Here is a 26,213-nt window from a genome sequence, read left to right as displayed (position 1 = left end):
TTAGTGTATTCCATTAAAAAGACGCAAAAGAACTTTATTACTACTTACGTGTTACGGGGTCAATAATTGGAACTCTATGACTCTGGCGCTTCTGTTGGGCAGGACGTATACCTACGAACAAAGAAAAATGGTAATATCAATGCCTGCCTACCTGAGATAAGGATATCTTCTATATTTACTTTTTATATTTTTTGCTCGCTAAGAAAATACTTTTCTAAATTCGAATTGTGTAGATTAAAAAAGCTACGTTGATGATTTCATCTTAAAATCAGTTTGTTATTAGACAATTGTTTCATGATATGACTCTTCTTATGTGCACAAATGTTAAATACTTAGCATACAATTCATTTTCTTTTGTATTAGTAAATTAATGTCTTATTGTCGTTATTTATTTTCTATAATTAATGATTGCTTTATTAAACTTATTTTTTATTATTCTGTCTATTTCAATATTTAGTTTACAATTCTTGTAATTGTTATGTGAATAAATACTTATTCATTCATTTGATCATAATCTGAAAATTGGTAAAAGTAACCGACCATTCGACTTGTAGTAAGAAGTATAACGATCATATAATTTAAAGACAGGAGATAAAAACCTAACCTATGGCTATCTGCTGTTTTATAAGTGCCAGAGGTGAGCGGGTCGCAATGTGTTAATTTACAATCCCGTTCTTTTTTCTTGTGGGTTGAAAGGTCGGTAACGACCTCACTAACCCTGGTGTCAGGATTAGTATTGAGCTGCCAAAGGCTCCTGACAAGCCTCGTGTAACGTTTACGTACATACTTACTTCAGTAAGTAGAAAGCCGGAACCAATGGCTTAATCTGCCTTTCGAGGCAATAAAAATAATGTGCCATTTTCTAAAAGAAATTTATTTATAGATACTACTTCTACATAAAAGTTCTGTATAAAAGATTTTATTTTAACTAAACTGAAACTCTGCATATAACAGTAAGAGAACTAACTTCAGTGTAAACAAATCTAAGCAAATATCACATTCTCGCTCTGGCGTTTCCAGATGTTGTTGTACCAAGTTTGTCATGAAGACTACACAAAATTTTAAAGCCTGACTACTTACTGAATTACTGAAGTAGGAATAAAAACACATGCGTTAAGTTACTATTTATCCCTGGCCAGTTTTCTTATCGTGTGGGTTATGGGGTGGATTACCGAGCGCTTATTATTGAGCGGCCAAAGGCCCCTGACGTGAGGAAAACAGAGGCCGGTAATAGTCGATTAACAGATCACATTATGGAACATTAAAAGGAAAATGTATCCCCTGTCACTGTACCGAAGTATAATACTAAAGAACGGTAACTGCCCGGCGCTCCACCGTGCACCAATTCTCATGATGCGCCATGCAAGATTTACCTTACCCCCTCGGGGTCTTATTTTAGTATAAAATGGCCGCAAAGAGAATGAAATTTTTGTATGGAGTGTCTGGGGTGCGACCATACTCTTTCGAATAACCATAAGAATTGCTTATCAAGTAGCTGTAATTTGTAATCTGATTAGGGACTGTGAGCGTCAATTTATGTATGTACGTACGTCCTGGCTATCCACCCGCGACTATGTCGCGTGAACTTCAGTTACATTATTGCAGTAAGCATTTTAAATCCTTCCTGTCCGAAATTACCTTAATGTTGATAATATCAATCCTAATCGGCCTAGCGATATATGCGCGGAAAATGTAACAGACTGACATACAGACTTTTTATGGCATTTATAATATAATAAGTAGAGATGGGCTGAGTACTCGTTTGATACTCGGTACTCTGCGTACTCGGCGGGTTTTTTGATACTCGTACTCGGCCGAATAACTCGGTTATTTGATAACGAGTAACGAGTATACAGCCATTGGTAAATAACAAACTTTTTCAATTATTTATTTACTATGACGTGCAACGTGATGTGTTTGTTTGCAAACAATCAAGTCACTAGTAGTTGGAAGGCGTGGGCGGGGTGATGGGTGTATCAACGCGAGCCGACGTCTTGACCGGCGCAAACCTGTTTGTACTTGTATACGCGCGCGAAATGAGAATTTGATTGAACCGAGTTACTCGGCCGAGTACTCGGTTGAAAAAAAATTGAGCCGAGTAAAACTCGGTACTCGTTACTCGGCGCATCTCTAATAATAAGTATGATAAGCATAATGTACGGGAAGTATATACCAGGCATTGTCTGATGCATATGTGCCGGGGCCTGCGGTTGTGGTATGGTGGCGGCGGGCACGGTGGGGGTCGCGGTCGACCCCTGTGGGCCCACCAACGAGGTAGGGTTGCTTCTGCCTCCTGGCGCGTTCGCTTGTATGTTTGGTGTTGGCAGTTGTTGACTATTCGACGTGTAATAGTCTGTAAAAGAAGAACGTGTTATTAGAAATAACAACTACCAAAATATTACGCTTGGGATAATTTCTGACAAACTATAAATTAAGTTAGACCTGAAAGTAAGTAATCTCGCAGGCAACTCACGTTCAGCCACATAAAATTACGATCAAATGTACCAAAGGGCACCAGTTTAATTAATCACTAATATAGTTATTGGCCCCGATTCCTGCAGACACCTCCTAATTTTAAATTATACCCGTCATTTTCTTATTCGCCGAAAATGAAAAAGACGGATGATTGTTAACAAACATTTAACAAAATAACAACTATTAATTTTAAAATGAATGAATAACCCGGGTGTAAGATACGCATATTATTATATAAAAAGGATTTTTAAATTTCTGCTTAAAATTGACGTGTGTTCCATACTTTTATGCATTTGAATTCCTCGTTCCTTTCCTTTTCGTCGGCTAAGAAAATCACAGGTAAAATAAACTTATATGAAGTGTACTGGAATCAGCACCAATGCCTTGCATTATATTTACAGACAAAGCTAGTATTACAAAATAATACTTACATTGCGGCGTGTGGCTCGGTGGAGTACTATAACCAATGTACGGCACATACTGATAATACCTGACAAAAGAAATAGTTTACAATACACGATTTTCGAGTACAACAGTATATAAAAAAAAGATTCTTCATTATTCTACCCCCTTTCCCTCAAGGGATGATTTTCGGGATAAAAACGACTATTAAAAAACGTCTCACACTATTTTTATACCAAATATTAAAATCAACGCTCTAAGTGTGAGACGGTAACAGACAGACTTAGTAACTTTCACATGAATAATACTATAGTAGGTGATCAAACAAGTTCAAACACTGTATGTCTGCTGCGAGTTATCGGGGAGTGCACATTGTAGTGTGGAACTAATTTCAACGCAATCGGAAATCAATTTTAATGCGATTATATGAATTGAAATGACATTCTTGTAATATTGCAAGTTAAATAAAAACGCACAATTTGTATATCTTTTGCGTTACAGCATGGCGTGTAGGAGAACTGTCAGATTAGTACATTGTTTTAGTATTTCCCTTGCACAGTAGGCTGTACTCTTATCTTTCTGTCCTGCAGTCATACACACCGTACTAGAGCGCAAGAACTATACAGGGTGTTAGTGACATCGTAACGAAAACTTTGAGGGATGATTCAGGCCATGATTCTGAGTTGATATCAAGTGGAATTTTCCGTCGCAAAAGTATGGAACGGAAAATAATTTAAATAAGCTCTAAAATTTTCATGACTTCTCCGACAGGAAATTCCACTTGATATCGACTCAGAATCATGGTCTGAATCATCCCCGTCAGTATTCGTTACAGTGTCACTAACACCCATACCTACTTGTATGGCTACTGTATGTGCTTGTATGGGGTGTAAGTGACATCGTAACGAATACTGAGAGGGATGATTCAGCTGATTATTCTGAGTTAATATCAAGTGGAATTTTCCATCGCGAAAGTATAGAATTGAAAATAATTTAAAAAAACTAAAAAAATAACAGGAATTTTGCGACGGAAAATTCCACTTGATATTAACTCAGAATCATGGTCTGAATTATCCCTCTGAGTTTTCGTTACGATGTCACTAACACCCAGTATAATAATAAACAGTGTGCTCACCCTGGCGTGCTAGAACGTGGCTGCTGGTAGGACGGCGGTATACCCATGTGCGTGGGTCCGAGCACGAATGTGGGGTGATACATAACTGGTCCAGTTGCAGTAGCGGCCGCTCCAGGTATAAACGGCTGCTGTTGTCTGCATCAAATATAAAACGATTGTCTCAATCGTGCCACAAACTTCAAAGCTATAATACAGTCACGGTTAGAAGATATCACTGCGTTTTAATGCAGCAAAAATTTCATATTCAGGTCAGGTAATGTATAATTCAGTTTCTTATCTTAAGTACTGTGATTTATGACGTACTTGCAATAGTGAAATAATAAAAGTAATATTTACCTACGCAAGAAGCAGGATATAAAGGTAGAAACAAACGTTTGATTGTGACCATCTCGTGTAAAGTTACGTCACCATGCAGATTTGTCGTAGTATATTCGTTATGGCCGCTATTGCACGCGGCAACTTGGCGAACTGATTTACGTTAGACTACGTCATCAAATGTACATGAATTTATATTACATTTCAGTACCCACCCACTTACTTATATTATAGAAACTTAGTTCTTTATTTCTATCTAATTATCTATTATATGGCTACTTTATACAAATATTTGAATTAAATATTTTTATTATTTTGCTTTTATCTCCGGTTATTTTGTGGCCACTGTATTAGGCAAATGTGTTGCATATTCTATTATTTAGTCATGCCGTGGTTAGTATTTAACAAACATATACGAAACATAACTACTGAGGCATTAAACCATATGAGTTATGCAAAAGTTTCTAATATTATATCTAGAAGCAAAATGTGAAAAAGTCCAGTGAAAGTAAAACTCACGAGTGAGTAATATCAAGTCTGAGACACCATATCAAAATTTCCATTGGTTTTGTATTTACTATCTTGCTTCCCCCTCCACTTTACTTTGCATTAAAGATATGAAAATGATTGGTGTAGTATTATGTATCACTCGAGAGAAACTATGGTTCTCAACTCTGATCATTATCTACATTCTCGTTGGTAATCGGTCATCTTCGTACCTTGTTGTGCAATTATGGCCCTTGTGGGGCATTGGGTTTAGAAGTTAGCTACATTGCGATTAATATGAATGAATAGATAAAAGACTTTGCTCAACTTCGATCCAAATGCTGCCCAAGTGGGAGCCCTGCAGAAGTCCTGCTGGTAGTAGATGTGTTGGGTTGGGTTTCTAGCACTTAATGTCATCCATTGTACGTCATCATATCAAATATTTTTAAAATCAGTTTCAATGAGACCTTTTTAAACCTACCACTTTATTACATAAAATTATGACATACGACACTGCTTTACTGTTCTATTTATTAGTAGCTTTAATAATCAAAGGCCTTTATCCAGATCTCTCGATCTCGAGGTCCCGGGTTCGATTCCCAGTTTTTTCTACGCATAATATTTTTTTTGTTTTATTATCAGCATCAAATATACACATACGTTTCTTAAGGTGTCTTTGACTATTGAAGCTACTTATATTAATACTACTAATAATAAATTTAACAATAGTAAAACAATGGCCCCGATGGCACACAGTTCCCAATTTTATTTTAAGTACGTGTTATTTTCTTATCCGCCGAAAAGGAAAGAGACGGATGATTGACAACTGTTAATTTTAAAATGAATAACCCGGGCAAATAAAATAGGCATCTCGCTCATATGCAATCCGTTTGACGTGTGCTGTCAACTTAATTCTGTCGGGTAATTGGCCAATATAAAATTGTAAAGGTTTTTTAAACTTCTGCCTAAAATTGACATGTGTTCCATAAATTTTATGCCTGTCGACTACCGGTCCCTTTCCCTTTCGGCGGATAAGAAAATGACAGGAATACCTTAAAATAAAATTAGATGGTGTGTACTGGAATCAGCACCATGTTCCTGGTCCTTGTCCTGGGGATCTAGCAAAAAACGTAGTTATACTTATAGGGTGTTAGTGACATCGTAACGAAAACTGAGGGGGATGATTCAGACCAAGATTCTGAGTGAATTTTCCGTTTCCGAGACTCAAGTAGAATCTTCCGTCGCAAAATTAATGTTTTATTTTTAATTAAAATTATTAAATTCATGAATATCTTTAGTGCTTACATAAACAGACTATATACGTCCCACTGCTGGGCACAGGTCTCCCCTCAATCAACCGGAGGGGGTATGGAGCATACTCCACCACGCTGCTCCACTGCGGATTGGTGGAGGTGTTTTTACGGCTAATAGCCGGGACCAACGGCTTATCGTGCCCTCCGAAGCACGGAATCATCTTACTTTTTCGGACAGTCAGGTGATTTAAGCCTGAAAAGTCCTTACCAAACAAAGGACAGTCTCACAACGTGATTTCGACAATGTCCCCATCGGGAATCGAACCCGGAACTCCAGATCGTGAGCCTAACGCTCTAACCACTAGACCACGGAGGCTGTTAAGTGCTTATTTTAATTATATTCAGTTCCATACTTTTGCGACGGAAAATTGTACTTGATATGAACTCAGAAACAGGTCTGACCCATCTGTCGTAGTTTGCGTTACGATGTCACTACGTTTTTTGCTAGAATCCCAGAATATTTGGTATGCTGCATACATTAGTGCCCGGAACACGCAGGTACCATTCTTGGGCAGTATTTGGACCAAAGCTCATCCATTTGAGAAGTTGAGAAATGTAATTTTGAAAGTGCCTTTATTACGTAATTTCAGCGGTGCATTTCTTTTAACGTGTGGGCTACAAGTAAGGGTCTCCATAGACCACTACATTAGATAGACAAAAAGGAATCCTAACGCGCAATTAGTGCCTTTATAAAAAAATATTTGCGCCACCGAAATGTTACAAGACACTGTCAAACATTATAAACATTTCTTGACACGAAACTCTGCAAGAAACAAGCAGATTCAATGGAAATGAAGTAGCGGGCAATGCCTACAGATATATAAAAAATAATATTAAAATCGCACGTAAAATATAAACGCATTGGTCGCCTTAGCAAAACATTGAATGTTTGATTGATACTTTGACCTTTGTGTTCAACACGTGAAGAATATTATCTAGGTACTAAAGAATTTTATCAACAATTTTTTAAAGAAATTGTTGGGTGGGCCCGAATATATTAACATAATCGTAAGAAATCATAAAACTGTATGGTTCAAAAAATAACATTAAAGACCCTTACCTAGGATGTGTATTTGGCCTTGTCCCGTGTTGCGCCGCTCTATACTGAAAGTTGGGATATTGCGGCCGAGCCTGTGGTGTCTGATTTGGCTGCGACACGTAGTTGTGGCCAGCCTGAAAATTATCATAAAATTTTACAGGTACGGTTTTATTTAACAATTATTAAATTATAGGACAGAACTTACCATAGTAGTTTTGGACATGTCCTGTTGAGGTGCCGGCGGCGCCGACGGTTGCGGCGTGGGTTGAACTCTCAGAGCCGCTTGCGCCGAGGACTGTGCCCCGCCGGCCGTGCTCGGCATGTAGGCTGCTCCGGTGGCGCCCGCTGGATGATAGCATTCCGGTCCTGTAAAAGAACACCCTCTGTAGTACACAATATTTAACATACGATATTTTGCAGTACTTTCGTCGATATTTTACTTTTACTTACTGTGTGGTGTTGACGCCCTTGGATAACTGCCGCGCGCTAAGGAAATAGTAATTCGACAAAAATACGGAAATTAGAAAACGTAAACGGAAATATACGCTCGATACCATGGTTGGACATTACAAACTAAAGCTTGAAAAAGTAGAATATCAAATTGTATGTCAATTATAAGTCGGACCTTTATCACAAAAGGAAACAATAGCGCATAAAACACAATCTGTGTACTCCGGGTTATGAAAGCATAACAAAGCGAACAATTTAGATGAATGGTGGCTAAGGAAAAGAAGCAAATTAAGTTTGTATTTGGACGTTAACATGGAGGGGACATCATCGAATCCACTTACGAGCTTGCGTCAGCAGCCTGTAGTGGTGCGACGGCAGCATACAATTTGAGTTGGAGTAGCGAGAAGAGTTCTGCTCATGTTTGAGAGAGTTTGGGCCGTTCTGTTGCGGAATAAACTGCAGTGAAACATTATTCAAGGACTGCAAATTGATTTGATTCGCATTCATGTGCTGTGCCACTGCCGATTGGGGCATGTTCAATGATGTTTGTAAACTTTGCGCCACATCAATCGCACTCTGTTGTGACTGATTTCCATGGTTGACACAAGCATGTGACAAAGAATTTATTGAATTATTTCCTCCTCTTAAGGCCACCATTTTAATTTCATGATACAAATCTTTTAGAAATTGTGCAAGCCAAATATTGAACCATTCCCAAAATAATGGAGACACAATCATCGGCATAAGGCCACAATTTCACGTTATCTTATATGAGTAACGAATTACTCGAGAAAGTTTTTTGCCACATGAACTGCAGCAGACAGCGTGTGTACTTATACAATTATTACGACACTACATTAAAGGATAGTAAGCACTCAAAAATATTCTTTCACGATATGAAATTCCGGCTTTGATTAAAAGACGTGTAATCGCAACGCATGTTGCTAAAATTTTTGCAGTCCGCATTCACAATTTAAATAGTAATTTAATGCAGCATAGAGAAAATCGATAAGGAAACGGCGCGCTACATGGCTCTACGCTCGCACTGAAATTTATGCCATCGCGACACTTTCATGTAAGCGCCGACGATTAATTATTGCAAAGTTTGCACAATGTATTCACTCGTATATTTAGAAAGACAATTTTATTTTATTATTATCGCGAACGTTGTCCGTAAGCCATGTCGTAAGAGATCACTCCGGTCAACAATTCATGGCTAGAATGTGAGACAAGGACAAGTATATTTTGTGGTTCTCTCTACTACGATTTGGGGCGTTCACCGATGCTCTAGCAACCCCTGGCAGATACTCAGTTCCGACAATGGGGGCGACGGAAAAAAATGCGTAGTGTACAAGGCAGGGCCAAACTTCATTACGAGGAAATGTGTTTAGATTTCTAGCAGCAATGGAATACGTTTAAGTGGTCGCTTCTGCTTAGCCGGGGGTGGCGTAACTGACTGCAGTAGCGGAGGGGTGTAATTTTTTTAGGGGTTGATGGGGTTGCCACTGTAGAATAGGGCATGATATTGAGCGACTTTCTTAAATGGAACACAAAATACTAGTGTAACAGTTAAAATAACTAGTAGCCAGTACTAAATCTGAACTGAATATCCTAGTAGGGTAATAGGTAATTCCTAAGGTCTGCACAACGTAGACAGCTTGTCATTATAACCAATTATGCAAAAAATAATATGCAGGCATGAAAACATTGCCTTCGATCTCTACCGTTAGAAACGTGAATTAGCGAAATGGTATCATGGTTACGAAGTAATTTATCGAATAGTGACATACGATACAAATATGTCGTTCACTTGTCAATGTTGTAAACTTCCTATTACTTATTATTGTGTAAGCATAAACCTATTAAGATATAGGTATTTTAAATCTGAATAAAAAGATGTTTATTAGACAATGAAACAACCAAATCATTCCTCACTTCAAAAAATCACTCCACAGGGTTTATAGAACACGCAAACTAAATATTTTTGGGTTTTGACTATATTATATTATATAATAATAAGTATGTATAAAGGTGACAAAATCTATACCTAACAGCGATTCACCAAGAAGAAGCACTTATCCAAACATACTGAAAAAAGTAGTCTACTTTGTTTGTAATAGGGAAGTAGCTGTTGCCGGCAGTATGATGATACGAACCAGTGGCGTGCACAGGATCGGGGGCAGGATAGGCAATCGAAAAATAAGAGACGAAATGAACGAAGGAACCTACAGATGCGGCTGCAGCTACCAAATATTAACAAATACTTTTACTCCATTTAGAATATTTTTCGTCTGTCTTGTGAAATGAGGATTATATTACCTACCCGGCAACCCTGGTGTCAAGTGAATCTAACAATAAAAGTAATAACAACAAACGATAGACTGATGAGGATAAAAAACTGTCTACTTCTCCCATCAGGTGTCGCTACTGTTGAGAGTTCTTATAATTTGACAGTTCCTCATATTACTGGAGTAAACAAACATATTGTTTTGGTTATATTTTTACACTATAACCCCTTGCGCAGCGTTTAACTGCAACATCATAATGTTATAATAGGTCTTTACCTATGAAATTGCCGTTCAGCGGTACTGGCCATTTCAAATCAAAATTATTTTTGTTTGGCTAAGTATTATAATTTTAAATCAATTTTATTTTAAAATCATGGAATTCCTTTTCCGAAAGTAGTCATTTGTTTATTGGTTAGTGTTACATTTTCATCGCATTTCAATCTTTTTCGTCATCATGGATACGTTAAAAGTTCGAGTAATTATGGAATATGAGTACCGTCGTGACAGCAACGCGACACAAGCGGCACGCAACATCAACGACGTCTACGGAGCTAACACTACAAACCAACGCACCACCTGTTATTGGTTTGCTCGCTTCCGTTCTGGAATTTTCGACCTGCAAAATGAACCTCGCGGTCGTTCGAAGACTTTGGTCGACGATGACAAATTAAATGGCGATTGCGGAAGCTAAGATACACAATTTACGGCTGAATTAGCAGCAGATTTCGACGTTAGCGTCAAAACAATATTTGTCCATTTGCGTCTAATTGGCAAGTTAAAAAAGCTTGATAAATGGGTGCCCCACGAACTCAATGATCGCACGTGAGAAGTACGCATCGAGACGTGCCTTGCACTGCTCAACAGACACACAAATGAAGGAATTTTGAACAGCATTGTTACCTGCGATGAAAAATGGATTCTGTTTGATAACCGCAAGCGCTCAGCAAATTAGTTGAATCCGGGTTCAGCACCTAAAGAATGCCCTAAACAAAAACTAACCCCTACAAAAGTGATGGTCACTGTTTGGTGGATTAGCGCCGGTGCGATTCATCACAGCTTCTTACCAAACGGGGTGAGCGTTACTGCAGATGTGTACTGTGAAGAACTGAACACAATGATGGAGAATCTGGCACATCTCCCACCAGCATTGGACGACAATGCGCGACCTCATACTACACAGCAGACGGTCTCTAAGTTGCAAGAACAGGGGTTGGAAGCTCTCCGTCATCCGCCCTACTCACCAGACCATGCGCCTACAGACTACTACTTTTTCCAGAATTTGGTTAACTTGGCGGGAAAAAATTCAATACCCGAGAGGCAGAAGAAAATGCCCTTGAAGAATTTGTTGCCTCTCGTCCAGCTGATTTCTTTAAGAAGGGATCAATAAACTGTCACTGCGTTGGCAAAGATGCATTGATTGCATGGGTGATAACTTCGCTTAATACAAATAAAAAATACATGAAAAAAAAGATCCATAGATACCCCACATGTATGGGTTTGATAAAAAAATAACTGTTTTTTTTTTTCTATCATTGCATAAAAATCTTAATGCTGTTCACAGAATACACATATTTATCAAGTTTCAACAGTATAGCTATTATAGTTTCGGAGAAAAGTGGCTGTGACATACGGACGGACAGACATAACGAATCTATAAGGGTTCCGTTTTTTGCCATTAGGCTACGGAACCCTAAAAACTGATTTTCAAAATTGCTTTTCCCACTGCTTTTCGTTTTCGTGACTCATCCTTCAGACAGGATACACTCAACGTTGCTTCACATTTTATAGCAATTTATCACGAAATTTAGTTGGACAGTATTAGCTGGAGAACTGTTAAAATCTAGGAACATACAATAATGCTGCCGCCTACATTTGAGGTTTTAGTTTTTATCCTTATTCTTGAATATAGTTCTTGTTCATAGTTGGCGACATACATAAGTTCTAATTGAATGTTTATAAAAAGACAAAATATTCTAAGATATTTTAGAGGTAATAATAAGGATATTGACCATCGGCGAGCGAAATTCCATCTACAAAATCTACATGTCAATGCTATAGTATCCATAAATAATGCGTACATACTAATTCCTACATAAGAACAAGAACTATATTCACAATGACGTCCACGCAACAGTCTCGGCTTTCTTGGGAATCGTATCTTTGTGTTGCGTACGAGAGTTCGTTATGTGCACACACGTCGTGTCAGAAATGAGACGAATTCGTCATTGTGTGCGTAACCGTGGCATTGAGGTTTTAGTTTTTATCCTTATTCTTGAATATAGTACTTGTTCATAGTTGGCGACATACATAAGTTCTAATTGAATGTTTATAAAAAGACAAAATATTCTAAGAAATTTGAGAGGTAATAATAAGGATTTTGACCATCGGCAAGCGAAATTCCATCTACAAAATCTACATGTCAATGCTATAGTATCCATAAATAATGCGTAAATACTAATTCCTACATAAGAACAAGAACTATATTCACAATGACGTCCACGCAACAGTCTCGGCTTTCTTCGGAATCGTATCTTTGTGTTGCGTACGAGAGTTCGTTATGTGCACACACGTCGTGTCAGAAATGAGACGAATTCGTCATTGTGTGCGTAACCGTGGCATTGAGGTTTTAGTTTTTATCCTTATTCTTGAATATAGTACTTGTTCATAGTTGGCGACATACATAAGTTCTAATTGAATGTTTATAAAAAGACAAAATATTCTAAGAAATTTGAGAGGTAATAATAAGGATTTTGACCATCGGCGAGCGAAATTCCATCTACAAAATCTACATGTCAATGCTATAGTATCCATAAATAATGCGTACATACTAATTCCTACATAAGAACAAGAACTATATTCACAATGACGTCCACGCAACAGTCTCGGCTTTCTTCGGAATCGTATCTTTGTGTTGCGTACGAGAGTTCGTTATGTGCACACACGTCGTGTCAGAAATGAGACGAATTCGTCATTGTGTGCGTAACCCTGGCAAGGCATCCGCAAGTTCAGTTTGTTATTGCCTATTCACGATAGATGGCGCACCGACTTTTTAAATTAACACTAGATTGTAAACACGTAATAATAAAATACCTACATAAAATAAATCATATTTGGTATTTCGATTTTTTTTTGTATTAATTTTTATGTATTATTTGCGTTAGATTCTAGGGTAGGCTGTAATTATATTATTATGTATATGTATAGATATGATTCATGCCACTGCATAACAAAAGTCTGCAATTGTGCAATGATAGAAAATGTTGTTCTGGTACCTATTAACAACGTAAAGGGGGACATAAAAAAACCCTAGCGAAATGTAAAAATAATACCACTTATAAAAACTAGACAAGTAGCATAGAAATGAAACGTAATATTTAAAGTAGCTAAAACAGTTAAATTATTGTCTCTTGTTTTTTTTTTATTATGACAAGTAATTTACAAATATACCTCAAAATAAAATACGCAACAATTCAACTGTGTTATCAATTTTTCACTTTTAAGTATGTTTTTTGATACGTCAAATCTTATCATTACGTGAGAAAATAGATAATTTATCTAAATACTACATAGGTATGTACGTTATAGGTTTTTATGGTTATATATCGAATACCATGCCATGAATGGATTTTTATTAGGTTGGTACCTATTTTAATTTTTATGGAGTTCAACATGGTGGCCGTTTTGAATTTGAATTTTAAGTCAAATTAAATTAGTTTTAGATAGGTGAGCTATCCTCCCTTCAAGTTTGATTCATTATTTACGGGAAACTCTGTTTATTATTTTTGCATACATTGCATAAAAGAAACAATATAAAAAATGGAATGTCAAAAACGTAAACATAGCAGTAAGTATACTATATTTGCTGACCGACATTACACAATATTATGAATGCGAAAGTAATTCTGTCTATCGCCTACCTTTTCACACCTATAAATCTCGAAATCTACTAAACGTTTACTGAGGTCATAATCTCATATATTTTAATAGATCGTTATGAGGGCCAGCAGCTGGTAAAGGGTCCTCCATGACATATTGGACATCCTGTATTAGCAAGCAAATCACAACTTCTCATGTCCATTGATTTGATAATCAAACGACGTATTAATTAGTCATTTTCACAGCCTGTGTGTGTGTGTGTGTGTATGTTATGTATGTAAGGGTGTGTGTTTGTGTATGTTACACGCGTGCGTGCGTGCGTGTATGTGTCCGTGTGTGTCTGTGCGTGTATTTGTGTCATTTGTGTGATACAAATCTTATAACAGTTACGACAATGCACAAGCCGAATTAAGGGGCGCAAATAAGTCTGTTATTATTATACTAACCCATGTTGTGTTTGAGTTGTGATACATTTGTATAATATTATTGCATTATACCTATGTAACGGGCAACATAATTTATCGAGCAGTATTAGCATGGAGGATGATGACCAACATCATTGGTTAAGTTCATAAAATTTTCTTTAACCGTTCAGTGGTGCTAATTCCTGTAAATACCATCTAATTTTATTTTAAGTTATATCTGTCCTTTTCTTATCCGCCGAAAAGGAAAGGGACGGGTAATCGACAAGCATAAAATTTATGGAACACACGTCAATTTTAAGCACAAATCTAAACCAACCGTCTAAAAATTTTACGTCAGTCAATAACCCGACACATTAATTTACTCATTCTTCCTAAAATTAAGAGCTGTGAATCATCCGTCCCTTTCCTTTTCGACGGATACGAAAATGACGGATATAACCTAAAATAAAATTAGGCGGTGTCTGCAGGAATCGGGGCCATTATATTACTAATGCCGGCCGGACTGTCTATGGTCAATTTGATAAATCAGGGCAAGAGATGGCGTGAATTTAAATTATACCATTATTTTGTTCTTTATAAATTATAATTCAAATGTACTGCCAGATTTAGTAGGTACCCTACCTACTTATATTATTTTGTGTACTCTCCCTTCCAAACGATTGAGGGAAAGGGGACCAACTGTAGTCAGCAGTGGGACATAGATATTTTGATACTACCAATTAAACTTAGTTTTGACGATAATCTTGAGTTATCTGTAACTTTTTTTGGGAATGTGTCACGGTGGTGGTTTTAAAAGGAACCAGAAGGATTATTATTTGAGTCATGTTTGAATTAGATTAGTCGTACTTGTATGTATTTACTTATTTCGTTATAATGTTTTCATGTAACCTTATTGAAATTATTGTTTATATATTTATAGAATATGTATTATACCTTTCACGATGTCACTAACACCCTGTATATTATTTATTTAAATTTAGGTTGTAGGTTTAGGTTTATGTTTTGTTTTATATTAGTATAAGTAATTTCTAAATTATTTGTATTATTATACGTTGAATAAGTCAGCTGGAAGAAATCTCTTTGCTTAGGATAAGCTTAAAACCTGTACTATTTGTTTTCTTTGTATGTTCCTTGTGTCTGTTTTATTGTGTACAAATAAATAAATTTTACTAAGACTTTATTTAGTGTAGGTACCTACTTTAATCTTATTTAATAAACCAAAGTAGGTACTGTTACTTTTATTAAGAAAGCGTCGTCATTATGCTGCCCCAGGGATAAAAAAACTGTTCATACATACACATATGCAGGCATTATTAAAACAGATCAGCCATTATACATAGTGACCAGGCTTATCAAGTTGCCCATACCTACTTATATTTGACTACAACCCCAATCATTGTTTATGTGTGGCAGAATCTATACAGCGATTCCTAAAGCGGGTAGAGTACCGCCGAGAAATCACCACGGTTTCAGAAAATTGATTGTTTTTGGCTGTTAAACTATACCACAATGAGGGACTTTCCAGGCTACGTTCTCCAAAAAATATTAGATGGCGCTGTACAGATTTAACATGAAAATTACCTATTTTCTCATTATTCAGGGTAGGTACATAATTAATCAAAAAGATAACCTAATGCAGAAGGATGTATAAAAATAGTTGTTGCTTGATATTTGAATCAGATATGTATAGAATTATGTTGCTACCTATATTGCTTCTCTTTATTTTGACCAGAATAATAATAAAGATGTGTTTTACCTGGGTGTAATAACAAGGGTCATTTATACCCAAAAACAAATTGAAAATTAGAAGGTTAAACGAATGCAAATCTGTACAGCGCCATCTGTATTTTTTTGGAGAACGTCGCCTGGAAACACCCTTTTTAACTCCTAAACCACTTATCAGGATTTGACACATGTGGTGTTACTAGAAGCGCATTGTTTGTCTGCTGGTTATAAGCTATATGACGTCACACTAAATTCAAAATGGCGCTCTCAAGAGAACACAGACGAATTAAAAAAGGTATTTTTTTCAATGGAATCGTCTTGCGTATTAAAAAGAAAGAGCATTAATTAGCACATTTCAATTATTTACATACTACTAGCCTTTACCCGCGGTGTTGCTTGTATTTACTCGATAATTACATTTAATTGATAACATAACATCTCAAGACATAATCCGAATAACTTTCATCTGCAAACCTTACTTATAATGCAAGCACCACATTATCTCAATAAATAGGACCCCAAATTAGTTAATGTGATGAAAAAAATTATAATTTCAAAACTAAAATTCGACTACAGAAAAAATTACCTAATTCTTGAAAAGACATACCTATGAAACAAGACATACCTATTATCTCAGAAATTCTTACAAACAAAAAAGGGTGCATCTAATAAGTAGACAACTAGTTTACTTTATAGCAAGTCTTACGACGACAGCTATCTTCCCAACATTACGAGGTAGTTATATCTAATAGCTGTCTATTGAATGCAAATAGTTAGCTAGGTAGGTAGGTATATAAATTAAACAAGTTGACTTATTAGGTAAGAATTTTGGATATGTGTTTTTGTATTTCATACTTTCTTAGAACCCGATTTTCCGTATTTAATCGAATTTTTGTATTTTTTTTGATACTGAAGCAAAAGTACCTACGTAGAATATTTAACAGGTTGTTTACTTTTAAAGGCAATTCATCACTTGTAATTGTTATATATTGGCCCCGAATCCTGCACCTCCTAATTTTATTTTAAGTTATACCCATCTTTTCCTTATCCATTGAAAAGGAAAGGGACAGATTGACAACTATTAATTTAAAAATGAATGACTTAATAATTGAATAACCCAGGCAAATAAAATAGACATCTCACTGATTTGCAACACATTTGATGTGTGATGTCATCTTGATTGTCAGATTATTGGCCAATATAAAATTATGGGAGGGATTATCAAAGATGACAGAAGCCATACTTCAAAAAATTGAATTGAATGGCAGGGATTTGTTAATTTCTGCCTAAAATTAATGTGCGTTCCATAAATTTTATGCCTGTTTTTTATTATCCTTTCCTTTTCGGCGGAAAAGAAAATAACAGGTATAACTTATAATAAACTTACATGGTGTGTACTGGAATTAGCACCATTATAAGTCTAATTATTATTATTATGTATACTTCTGACAAGTAAGATATAATATGTCCATAAATCAACACCACAACCAATATTATGTACAATAATGCATTTGGACATTGTTTTGAATTACTTGTACCACTACCTTTCTGATAGTTTAAAAAATAATCAGTAATATCAGCTCAATAATAACCCAGACACCAAACTTGATGAGGTTGGTCATTGATCTCACAACCTACACAAGAGAAATATAATCAACTTAACAGTTCAACTGTTAAATGGGGGTCATTTTGTAAAACATAAATGTAATTTGATTATAGTAGAATTCTTTATAAAATTGTGAAATATTAGCAAGCACTGTAAGTAAACAAATTTAAAATAAAGTAAAAATTTGCTTAAACTTTATTGTGACATAATTTTAGTGTATTCATGCAGTGAATTGCATTTCATTAAACTAATTGTAACTAACAGATTATCGCACGCAAAAATGCACTTGATGTATAAATAAACACATTCGCACTGCCTGAAACAGCTGACAAAATACATTAAAAATTATGGATAAGTAATAAGGACCATTCTAGACCGACATGGTAAATATCAATATATCTAGCACCTAATTAACTAAGGAGTTAGGAATGGACTTTGAAGTGTAAATTGTTGATTTTGATAATTTTCTATCACAACAATCAAATTAAGTTGAAATACTCAACACTCTACAGTTCAAAGGTCAAACTTCAATTTTAATTAATAATATTTCAAAATTGTGTTTTACTATTATATTTTCTCTCTACATTATAAAGCATTTTATCTTAAACTCACACAACATTAGGTATATTAACTTTGTCCTTAATCTTCCTCGTCAATGTTATAGAACAGATGATTCTGTAAATTAAAAAGTTACCATTAAAACAACAATAACTTATAACACCGTTTCAGAACCAATATGACAATATTTTCATAATAAATAACATTGATAGGTACAAGCCTAAAATGCTATTGTTTATATAAAATCATAAAATTGTAGTTAAAACTCATGCAACATAATATTCTACAAGTGTGTAAACATGGCTTGTGTAATTGTTTCTGTGAAAATATATAAATATTTATTACAATTATTATCAATATATAATTACGATTATTGAAGAGATTTTGTTTTATGTACTCCAAAACAAGACTTACCTGCTACTCAGTAGTGAAAACAGTCAATTTCTCTTTAGGAATGATCCATAATTATACAATTTTGTATCAATTATCACTCCTTTACACCCAATTTATGAATAATTCAAAAGAAAAACAATCTACAGCACCATTGAAATCATGTTTTACCAAATTATTTGAGTATTATCTTTATTTGGAACTGCTAATTCTACCTGAATATTAAAATTAGGAACTACAATATGCAAGTTTTAGGGTAATAATTGGCCCCACTGTTTTTATCACCGAACCTTTATGATAACAAATCTTTGTTACAAGTCATGTTTCAACACAAAAACATACGTATGTTACTGCCATGGTGGGCATTTCCACAAATTGCACTGATTAACAAAAGTATAATGCAGCGAAAATCATAAAATTAGTAAAATAAGCAATGACATCCACAACTATTCGCAATATGCGGTTCAACCAGATGCTGAAGTGGCATATATTACGTAAATATAATGATAAAATCACAGTAAACACAGTATTAAAAAGGATACGATCCGGGCCCGCGCTGACTCGGCGCCAACGGCACCTGATTCCCGTTGCCACTCATATTCTTGGCAGCATAGGATCGGGACACGTACACCACTCAAGGTGGCACGTTAAGTCGCCCTAACCGATTGTAGGACACATCCGGCACATAGGTAGATGATATACCGACGTCAAATTGACAAGTCACAAGATTTAATTTAGACCCTTTAAAAGCAACGTTTCTAGCAAAAACATTGTACTACACTTGCGAATTCACAATGTATATTTTCAGTAGAATCAAATAGCATCACTGAAAAGAGACCCAGTCACTAAACAAACGACAGTACAAAATGGCGGATGTTAACCAATAAACAAACGTGATTGTCACTGATACAATTGAAATTTTTAGTATGCACTTATTTTTACTGTTTTGTTAATGTATTGTTTCGTATATGAATAAAAAATGTAAAAATATTTTGTCTGGAATAACAATATTAGTAGAATTTTTTAAAATCTTAAAACTGTCATTCGATCGTTCACGTCTACTCACGTCACGCATGCAATGCCATGCCTCGCATGTGTAGAGATTGTATTGGTAGAGCTGTCCACGTTCTTATATTATCTGATTAACTGTTATTTTAACGTAAACTAGTATATAATACTTTGATAATCTACCTGATGAAAAATAGAGAACATCCACAATTTTAGAATTTTCTCTCACTTTATAGTCCATGAAAAATAAAAATAAGCTGAGTTTATTTTTTTACGATACGACAAATAGATTTCGAGATATCTATTCAATTATGGTGGATTATGCACGAGCGGCCTACCTCGGCCCGCCAAAATGTTTGTGAAATCATAACGTTTTAAACCATAGTTATTTTATTGTATAATATTTTTTTTCTGTTTTTCTAGACACGAATCTTTTAATCACATTCGTAGCAGAACCATATGTCACAAGCAAGTTACTAATATGTAAGTGAAATCTTACAACTTGATATAAGCCCACTAGGTCAGATTGATATAAAATTTTAACATATTATGTAATGTTTAATGATGATTATATGCAACTCGGCATTGAAATTATGCAATACTCCCGTTTGACCTTGTTTGACTTGTCTTGACGAGCAAGCACTCTGGTGCTACATGATATCCAGATAATCCAGGACCTGAAGATGGAGCTGGAAGCTGGTCATGACATCATAGTATGAAAAATCGGTTACTGTACTATTGAAAAACCGATCATTTTCTGACCCTGCAGTGCCAAAGTTTCAGCTAATTGAAAAAAATAGTGTTCTTTATTAATTAAGAGATGAAGGGTGGCCTTTGACGTGGAATTTTTATATGACAAATAAATTAAAAGTTTAAAATATAATATATTTAACTGCGGATAAAATATGTTTTTGTATTAAAATTGCATCACTTTATATATTATATTTTATTTATCAAAACATTCGTTAATAATTCTGTTAGTGTATGTCCAAAGACACTTCTGACCGTTTTCCGTTTTCAATTTATCCTCAAACAATTAAGTACAAATGATTTAATGATGGACTTTCCAGGATTTAACGTAATAATTACCTATTTTCTCGAGTACTAATTTTTCAAAAATATAATGTGTTGTCAGAGGCATATTATATAAAATATTGCTTCATATTTGGATCACATTATGTATAGATTTTTGTTGCTACCTATGTTGCTTCTCTTTATTTTAGAATAATAATAGGCGGAAGATATGTTGTGTCTGGCTGTTCTAACAAGTGTCATTAGTTATATCCAAAACAAAGATAAAAGATGCATATGTCTGTTCCACGAAATTAGAAGGTTAAACAAAGGCAACTCTGTACAGCGCCATCTATATTTGTTTTAGGGAACGTAGCGTGGAAGGTCTCTCATTATGGTTTTAAATGACCTTATAGCATACATACATAAGGTTAAATTGATAACCTCCTTCTTTTCAAAAGTTTGTTAAATATTATACCAAGTTATGCTAGAATATAAGTTATGGTCGAATCTAATGATCAATAAGTAATATAATTTTTAACTATGATAATAGGCATTATTTGAATAAATTATGCCGATTAACTAACATACATATTTTTTTACAGGTCCTGGTACTCAATGAACAAGGCAAGCTAGTATGACAAATACATTAAACGTACTTTGTTTGTACTGTTTGTAACAGATGCACTACTCTCAAAAAAGAAAAAAAATGTCTTTGGAACGCACTACATGGCAACATAGCAAAGGCTTCTTTCTTACCATTCCGCCTTTTCCCTGAGAAAAATAGATTTGTCTATGGTATTGGTTAAATTTCTGTGCCCGCAGAGGGACTTAAATAGCTGTTTATGTTGTTATTGGCTAAAGTATTTTAAAAAAGCAGAAACTGTGTATATTAGATTCAGATATTCGATTATCAGTTTGATTACCTACATCGAACATCGTCCGCTGAAATTATATGGTGCTTATTAAGTCAACCGACTAAGTTATCAGCAAACCATCGTAGCTTTATTATGTAAATCGATTAAATGAAAGTTTAGTTAAGTACATGTATATAAAAACAAACCAATACATTATTTTCACTTTCATGGTATTTTCTATCTAAATCACTCTAACGAGTTTTTTAGTTCTTGATTCTTTGTGTATCGATTCATTACTTTACATTTCGATTGACATTGGCAGCACTAGCACGAGTAAAACAAAAATTAGCGGGTTTTTGGCTTTTTGGCGGGAGACGGGAACGGGACAGTTGCTTTCTTCATTGAATAATCTAAATAATTAATACGAAGTGGTGTTTTGTGGTTAATGATCGCATTAAGTTAGTCGGAAGACATTCGCGAGTGTTATTATATTGGAGTATTCAATAAACAAAGTGTATCTGCCTATTTTCGCTTCGTGTCAGGAAGCCGCTTCATAACTCAAAAGTTTATGCGGACTTTTGAGTTAATTCGTTTGGGGTTCGGAGTAGGAGTCTACTCCGTGGGTGGGGGCTTAGGTTTCATCATCATCACCTTTCATCATTTCATTAATCATCAAGAAAAAAATACGTCAGACATGGCTGTATGGGCATAGTTCCCTTTGCCTTACCCTTCGGGGAAAACCAAAACAAAAAAAAAAAAAAAAATTAGCGGGTTTTTTCAAATGTCACACAACCAAAGAAGAAAGAAAGAAAAAATATAGTCACCGATTACTTAATCTAGGATTTTCTTATTTTTGTTTTATGTGTTTTAATTGATTTATTTCAGGCTTTTTGGCGGGAAACGGGAACGGGACAGTTGCTTTCTTCATTGAGTAATCTAAATAATTAATACGAAGTGGTGTTTTGTGGTTAATGATCGCATTAAGTTAGTCGGAAGACATTCGCGAGTGTTATTATATTGGAGTATTCAATAAACAAAGTGTATCTGCCTATTTTCGCTTCGTGTCAGGAAGCCGCTTCATAACTCAAAAGTTTATGCGGACTTTTGAGTTAATTCGTTTGGGGTTCGGAGTAGGAGTCTACTCCGAGGGTGGGGGCTTAGGTTTCATCATCATCACCTTTCATCATTTCATTAATCATCAAGAAAAAAAATACGTCAGACATGGCTGTATGGGCATAGTTCCCTTTGCCTTACCCTTCGGGGAAAACCAAAACAAAAAAAAAAAATTGATTTATTTCATCTCCGATCTCTGACTTTTAATATTTATACATTTAGGGTCAGTTTGGTCCGTCTATAAATGTGCGAATCGGACTCGCGCACTTAGTATAAATACGGTTGAAAATAATTTATGTCACTACGTTTGATACTGTTTCCAGAAAACTGAGAACCACCCAAAACAATTTTCAATTCAATGATTTATAAAGAACTTTACTAAGTATTTGTTCAATATACAACATAAGTTTAGTTTCACTATAGAAGAGATGGTGACTTACATAAGAAAAAAAATACGTCAGACATGGCTGTATGGGCATAGTTCCCTTTGCCTTACCCTTCGGGGAAAACCAAAACAAAAAAAAAAAAAAAAAATGATTTATTTCATCTCCGATCTCTGACTTTTAATATTTATACATTTAGGGTCAGTTTGGTCCGTCTATAAATGTGCGAATCGGACTCGCGCACTTAGTATAAATACGGTTGAAAATAATTTATGTCACTACGTTTGATACTGTTTCCAGAAAACTGAGAACCACCCAAAACAATTTTCAATTCAATGATTTATAAAGAACTTTACTAAGTATTTGTTCAATGTACAACATAACTTTAGTTTCACTATAGAAGAGATGGTGACTTACATTTCCTTACTTTTTCTCCTGGCTTTCAAGGTTAGCAATGCGCCGATCCGATCCGGAGGTCCCGGGTTCGAATTCCGGTGGGGACATATAACACAATAATGACTTTGTGATAGCTTGGTTACGACATTACAGGTTGATATGACCTGATTGTCCGAAAGTAAGACGATCCGTGCTTCGGAAGGCACGTTAAGCCGTTGGTCACACAGCTACTTTCAGATCTTCCTCTTGTACCTTCTAATTGCAAATTTTAGCTCGAATGTCATCCATACGGTTTCATGGTTATACGTCTTATACCTGATTTATAGGGATTTTTGTTAGGGCTGTCACTTCTCAGAAACACAAGTAGGTACACACCTATATTCCCAATCGGCGTAGACAGAGGTACATCCATTGTACAATGAACTAAGTATCCACACTTCGCCAAGCCTTTTTTTGTAGACGATATAGTAGTTATATTTTGCCTTTAAAAAAATAAATAAATAAAATTATGATGGCTTTGATTCCGAAGCGTTGGTAAAGATTTGACTGATAGAAAATACATGAAATGTACTGTCAGTAAAATGAAAATCAAGTCTCAACATTCCGCCGCCTAACCGGCCACCCCCTTGAACGTACTGTCCCCTCAACCCGCCGCCGTCGCTTAAATAAATAGTCTACATGCTGACGTCACTGCTGGACACAGGCCTCTCCTTAATCAACCAACGTATTCTCATAATGCATAAAAGATACAAAAAATATCCCTTAGAAAATATTGGACTCCATGCTAACCGTAAGAAGCCAGTCTCTATCCTGATTCGCCTAACATCGTCCCAATTTTTCCCACGATCGCCTCGATTTCGTTTATTTCTGATTATTAAATAAAAATAATAATCAAATTCCTAATCCAATAAAAAACACATTGCAATCAAATTTTAATGAGCACTTATTACGGCTCCCTTCATACAAAAGACATCAACGAGATCATTGTCATTGTTCCAAAATAATGGTTTTTGACTATACTTACTTAACGTTAAATAAAACTAGGTAAGTATTACAAAGCCGATTTTGATTATACCTGCACTATTTCTTAATTATTTAATAAAATATTAAATAGTTTCTTAGAAATTCGTGAACAAACATACACGCAAACATAGAGATGCTGGCTACTTTTAGGCGGATGAGACGTTCGTTATCAAATCGAAATCAAAAATATTTTTTATGTAAAAAATGACGATTCAAAGTGTAAGCATGTTACCTACTGAATGAATATGTCTTTGAACTTGAACATAAGATACATTACGTTGATACAATACATAGAGGTATCAGGGTGTCAATGACATCATAACGAAAACTTTGAGTGATGATTCAGACCATGATATCTGATATCTGAGTTGATATCAATGGAAATTTCCGTCGCAAAAGAATGGAACTGAAATTAAAAACACCCTATATAAGCAGGCCGATGTGAAGGAGGTTCTAAACTTATTATTTTTTATTGTTATGGTTACGACTGAGCAATATACCTACTAAGTATTTACCATAGCCTATAATGCCGTGACCTGGAACCTATGTAATGCAACGATAGAGTGTAGCCTCTATTGTGACCTTTCTCTATGTTCTCCATCGAAAAAAAAATGTCAAATTACTTTTTCTATTCATGACTTGAAAAAACAATCATCATACTAAGTAAATGTCAGAATTTATAACTCGGTATTTCACAAGCACATTATTAAACATAAAATAATAAAATGACACCGTTTCAAGAGTTTTTAGTTGGTCAAAGGCTAATAGAATTGGAAGTCCCGTATATCATTATAAACGAGAATATTTCTCCAAAACTTTATGAATACCTTACGATTTTAACCCATATAGAACTAATTGATGGACAATATCATAAATACTGCGGTCAGATTAAAGGACTTATCAATAATTTCATCCATTATTGGAGTGAGGTAATAAATGAATGTGTTAAAGAAGCCGACGAACTGCGCCACACGACCAATAGGAAAAACATCGTTGAACTCGTAGATAATTCAACTACAGTCCAGAAATATAAGCAAGATAAATTTATAAGCAGTTTTCAACCTGTGGAGACGCCCGAACAGATAGCGGCACTGGCAAATATAGAACAAAAATATAACGATATCATGGTTGGAATGGAAGACATGAGAGAGACAGTTAAACAATTCGAAAGAGATGAAACAGTGTTAAATTTCGTCATCTACCACACAGAATTCTCCATTAAGAAAAAGAATGAAGCTTTCGACTTTACTCACACTATAATAGCTGAAAGATTAGCAGAAGTGGTAAGTATATTTAGTCCTGTTACTGTTACATACATCTTACTTACTTATAACTCTTGATATAGAGACTCGAGGAACGCATAATAACAGTAAGTAATTAAGTCGATAGGTATCTAACACTAAACGGGATCTAGGTCCATACTCCATGTTCATTGTATTAAACTACGTGTCATAAAACTTATACCACTAAGTCTTTTTGCATTAATTTATTTTCTGTTGTTTCTCATACCCTAAAGTTGCCTGGTAAGAGCAATAAGCAACAACAAGTTTAACATGTACCCTGTCCTCATACAACAGTGACTTTTCACCCCATCACGTCTTACGTCTTTTCGAACTAGACATTATAGCTTGTAGGTACGTCATATAGGTACTAAAGTCGAATTCGACCGACTAACTACGTCCATTAAAAGTAAGTACTTGATATTACGAGGAGCTCGGTGACGCAGTGGTAAACGCGCTCGGTCTGCGATTGTTGAAGTTAAGCAACTTTTGCAAAGGCCGGTCATAGGATGGGTGACCACAAAAAAAGTTTTCATCTCGAACTCCTCCGTGCTTCGGAATGCACGTTAAGCCGTTGGTCCCGGCTGCATTAGCAGTCGTTAATAACCACCAATCCGCACTGGGCCCGCGTGGTGGTTTAAGGCCCGATCTCTCTATCC

The 26,213-nt window shown here is 35.5% G+C and overlaps 1 protein-coding gene and 1 long non-coding RNA gene across 3 annotated transcripts in view; both read right to left on the bottom strand.

Moving 5' to 3' along the window:
- LOC126379922 (eukaryotic translation initiation factor 4 gamma 3-like) overlaps positions 1 to 19,567 on the bottom strand; it is a 33,483-nt gene extending 13,916 nt beyond the window's left edge. The window contains exons 1-8 of one of the 2 annotated variants that reach the window (XM_050028934.1): positions 19,026 to 19,567; positions 7,616 to 7,641; positions 7,371 to 7,531; positions 7,187 to 7,299; positions 4,013 to 4,147; positions 2,907 to 2,965; positions 2,174 to 2,353; positions 49 to 111 (exon numbers count right to left, since the gene is read on the bottom strand). In XM_050028934.1, coding sequence (XP_049884891.1) covers positions 49 to 111; positions 2,174 to 2,353; positions 2,907 to 2,965; positions 4,013 to 4,147; positions 7,187 to 7,299; positions 7,371 to 7,531; positions 7,616 to 7,641; positions 19,026 to 19,081 — 793 coding nt within the window. In that variant the 5' untranslated portion in view covers positions 19,082 to 19,567. Of the gene's footprint in view, positions 1 to 48; positions 112 to 2,173; positions 2,354 to 2,906; positions 2,966 to 4,012; positions 4,148 to 7,186; positions 7,300 to 7,370; positions 7,532 to 7,615; positions 7,652 to 7,956; positions 8,288 to 19,025 lie in introns of those variants that run through there. The other variant, XM_050028933.1, reaches the window with a different exon arrangement.
- Positions 19,568 to 21,731: 2,164 nt separating this feature from the next.
- Positions 21,732 to 22,609, bottom strand: LOC126379935 (uncharacterized). Its single transcript, XR_007568407.1, has 2 exons — positions 22,537 to 22,609; positions 21,732 to 22,010 (listed from the first exon to the last, which is right to left on the bottom strand). It is a non-coding gene; the product is annotated as an uncharacterized LOC126379935 (long non-coding RNA).
- Between the last annotated feature and the right edge of the window lie 3,604 nt (positions 22,610 to 26,213).

The sequence above is a fragment of the Pectinophora gossypiella genome, chromosome Z, assembly GCF_024362695.1.
Source record: "Pectinophora gossypiella chromosome Z, ilPecGoss1.1, whole genome shotgun sequence".
Lineage (NCBI taxonomy): Eukaryota > Metazoa > Arthropoda > Insecta > Lepidoptera > Gelechiidae > Pectinophora > Pectinophora gossypiella.
This window is presented reverse-complemented; position numbering and strand designations above follow the sequence as displayed.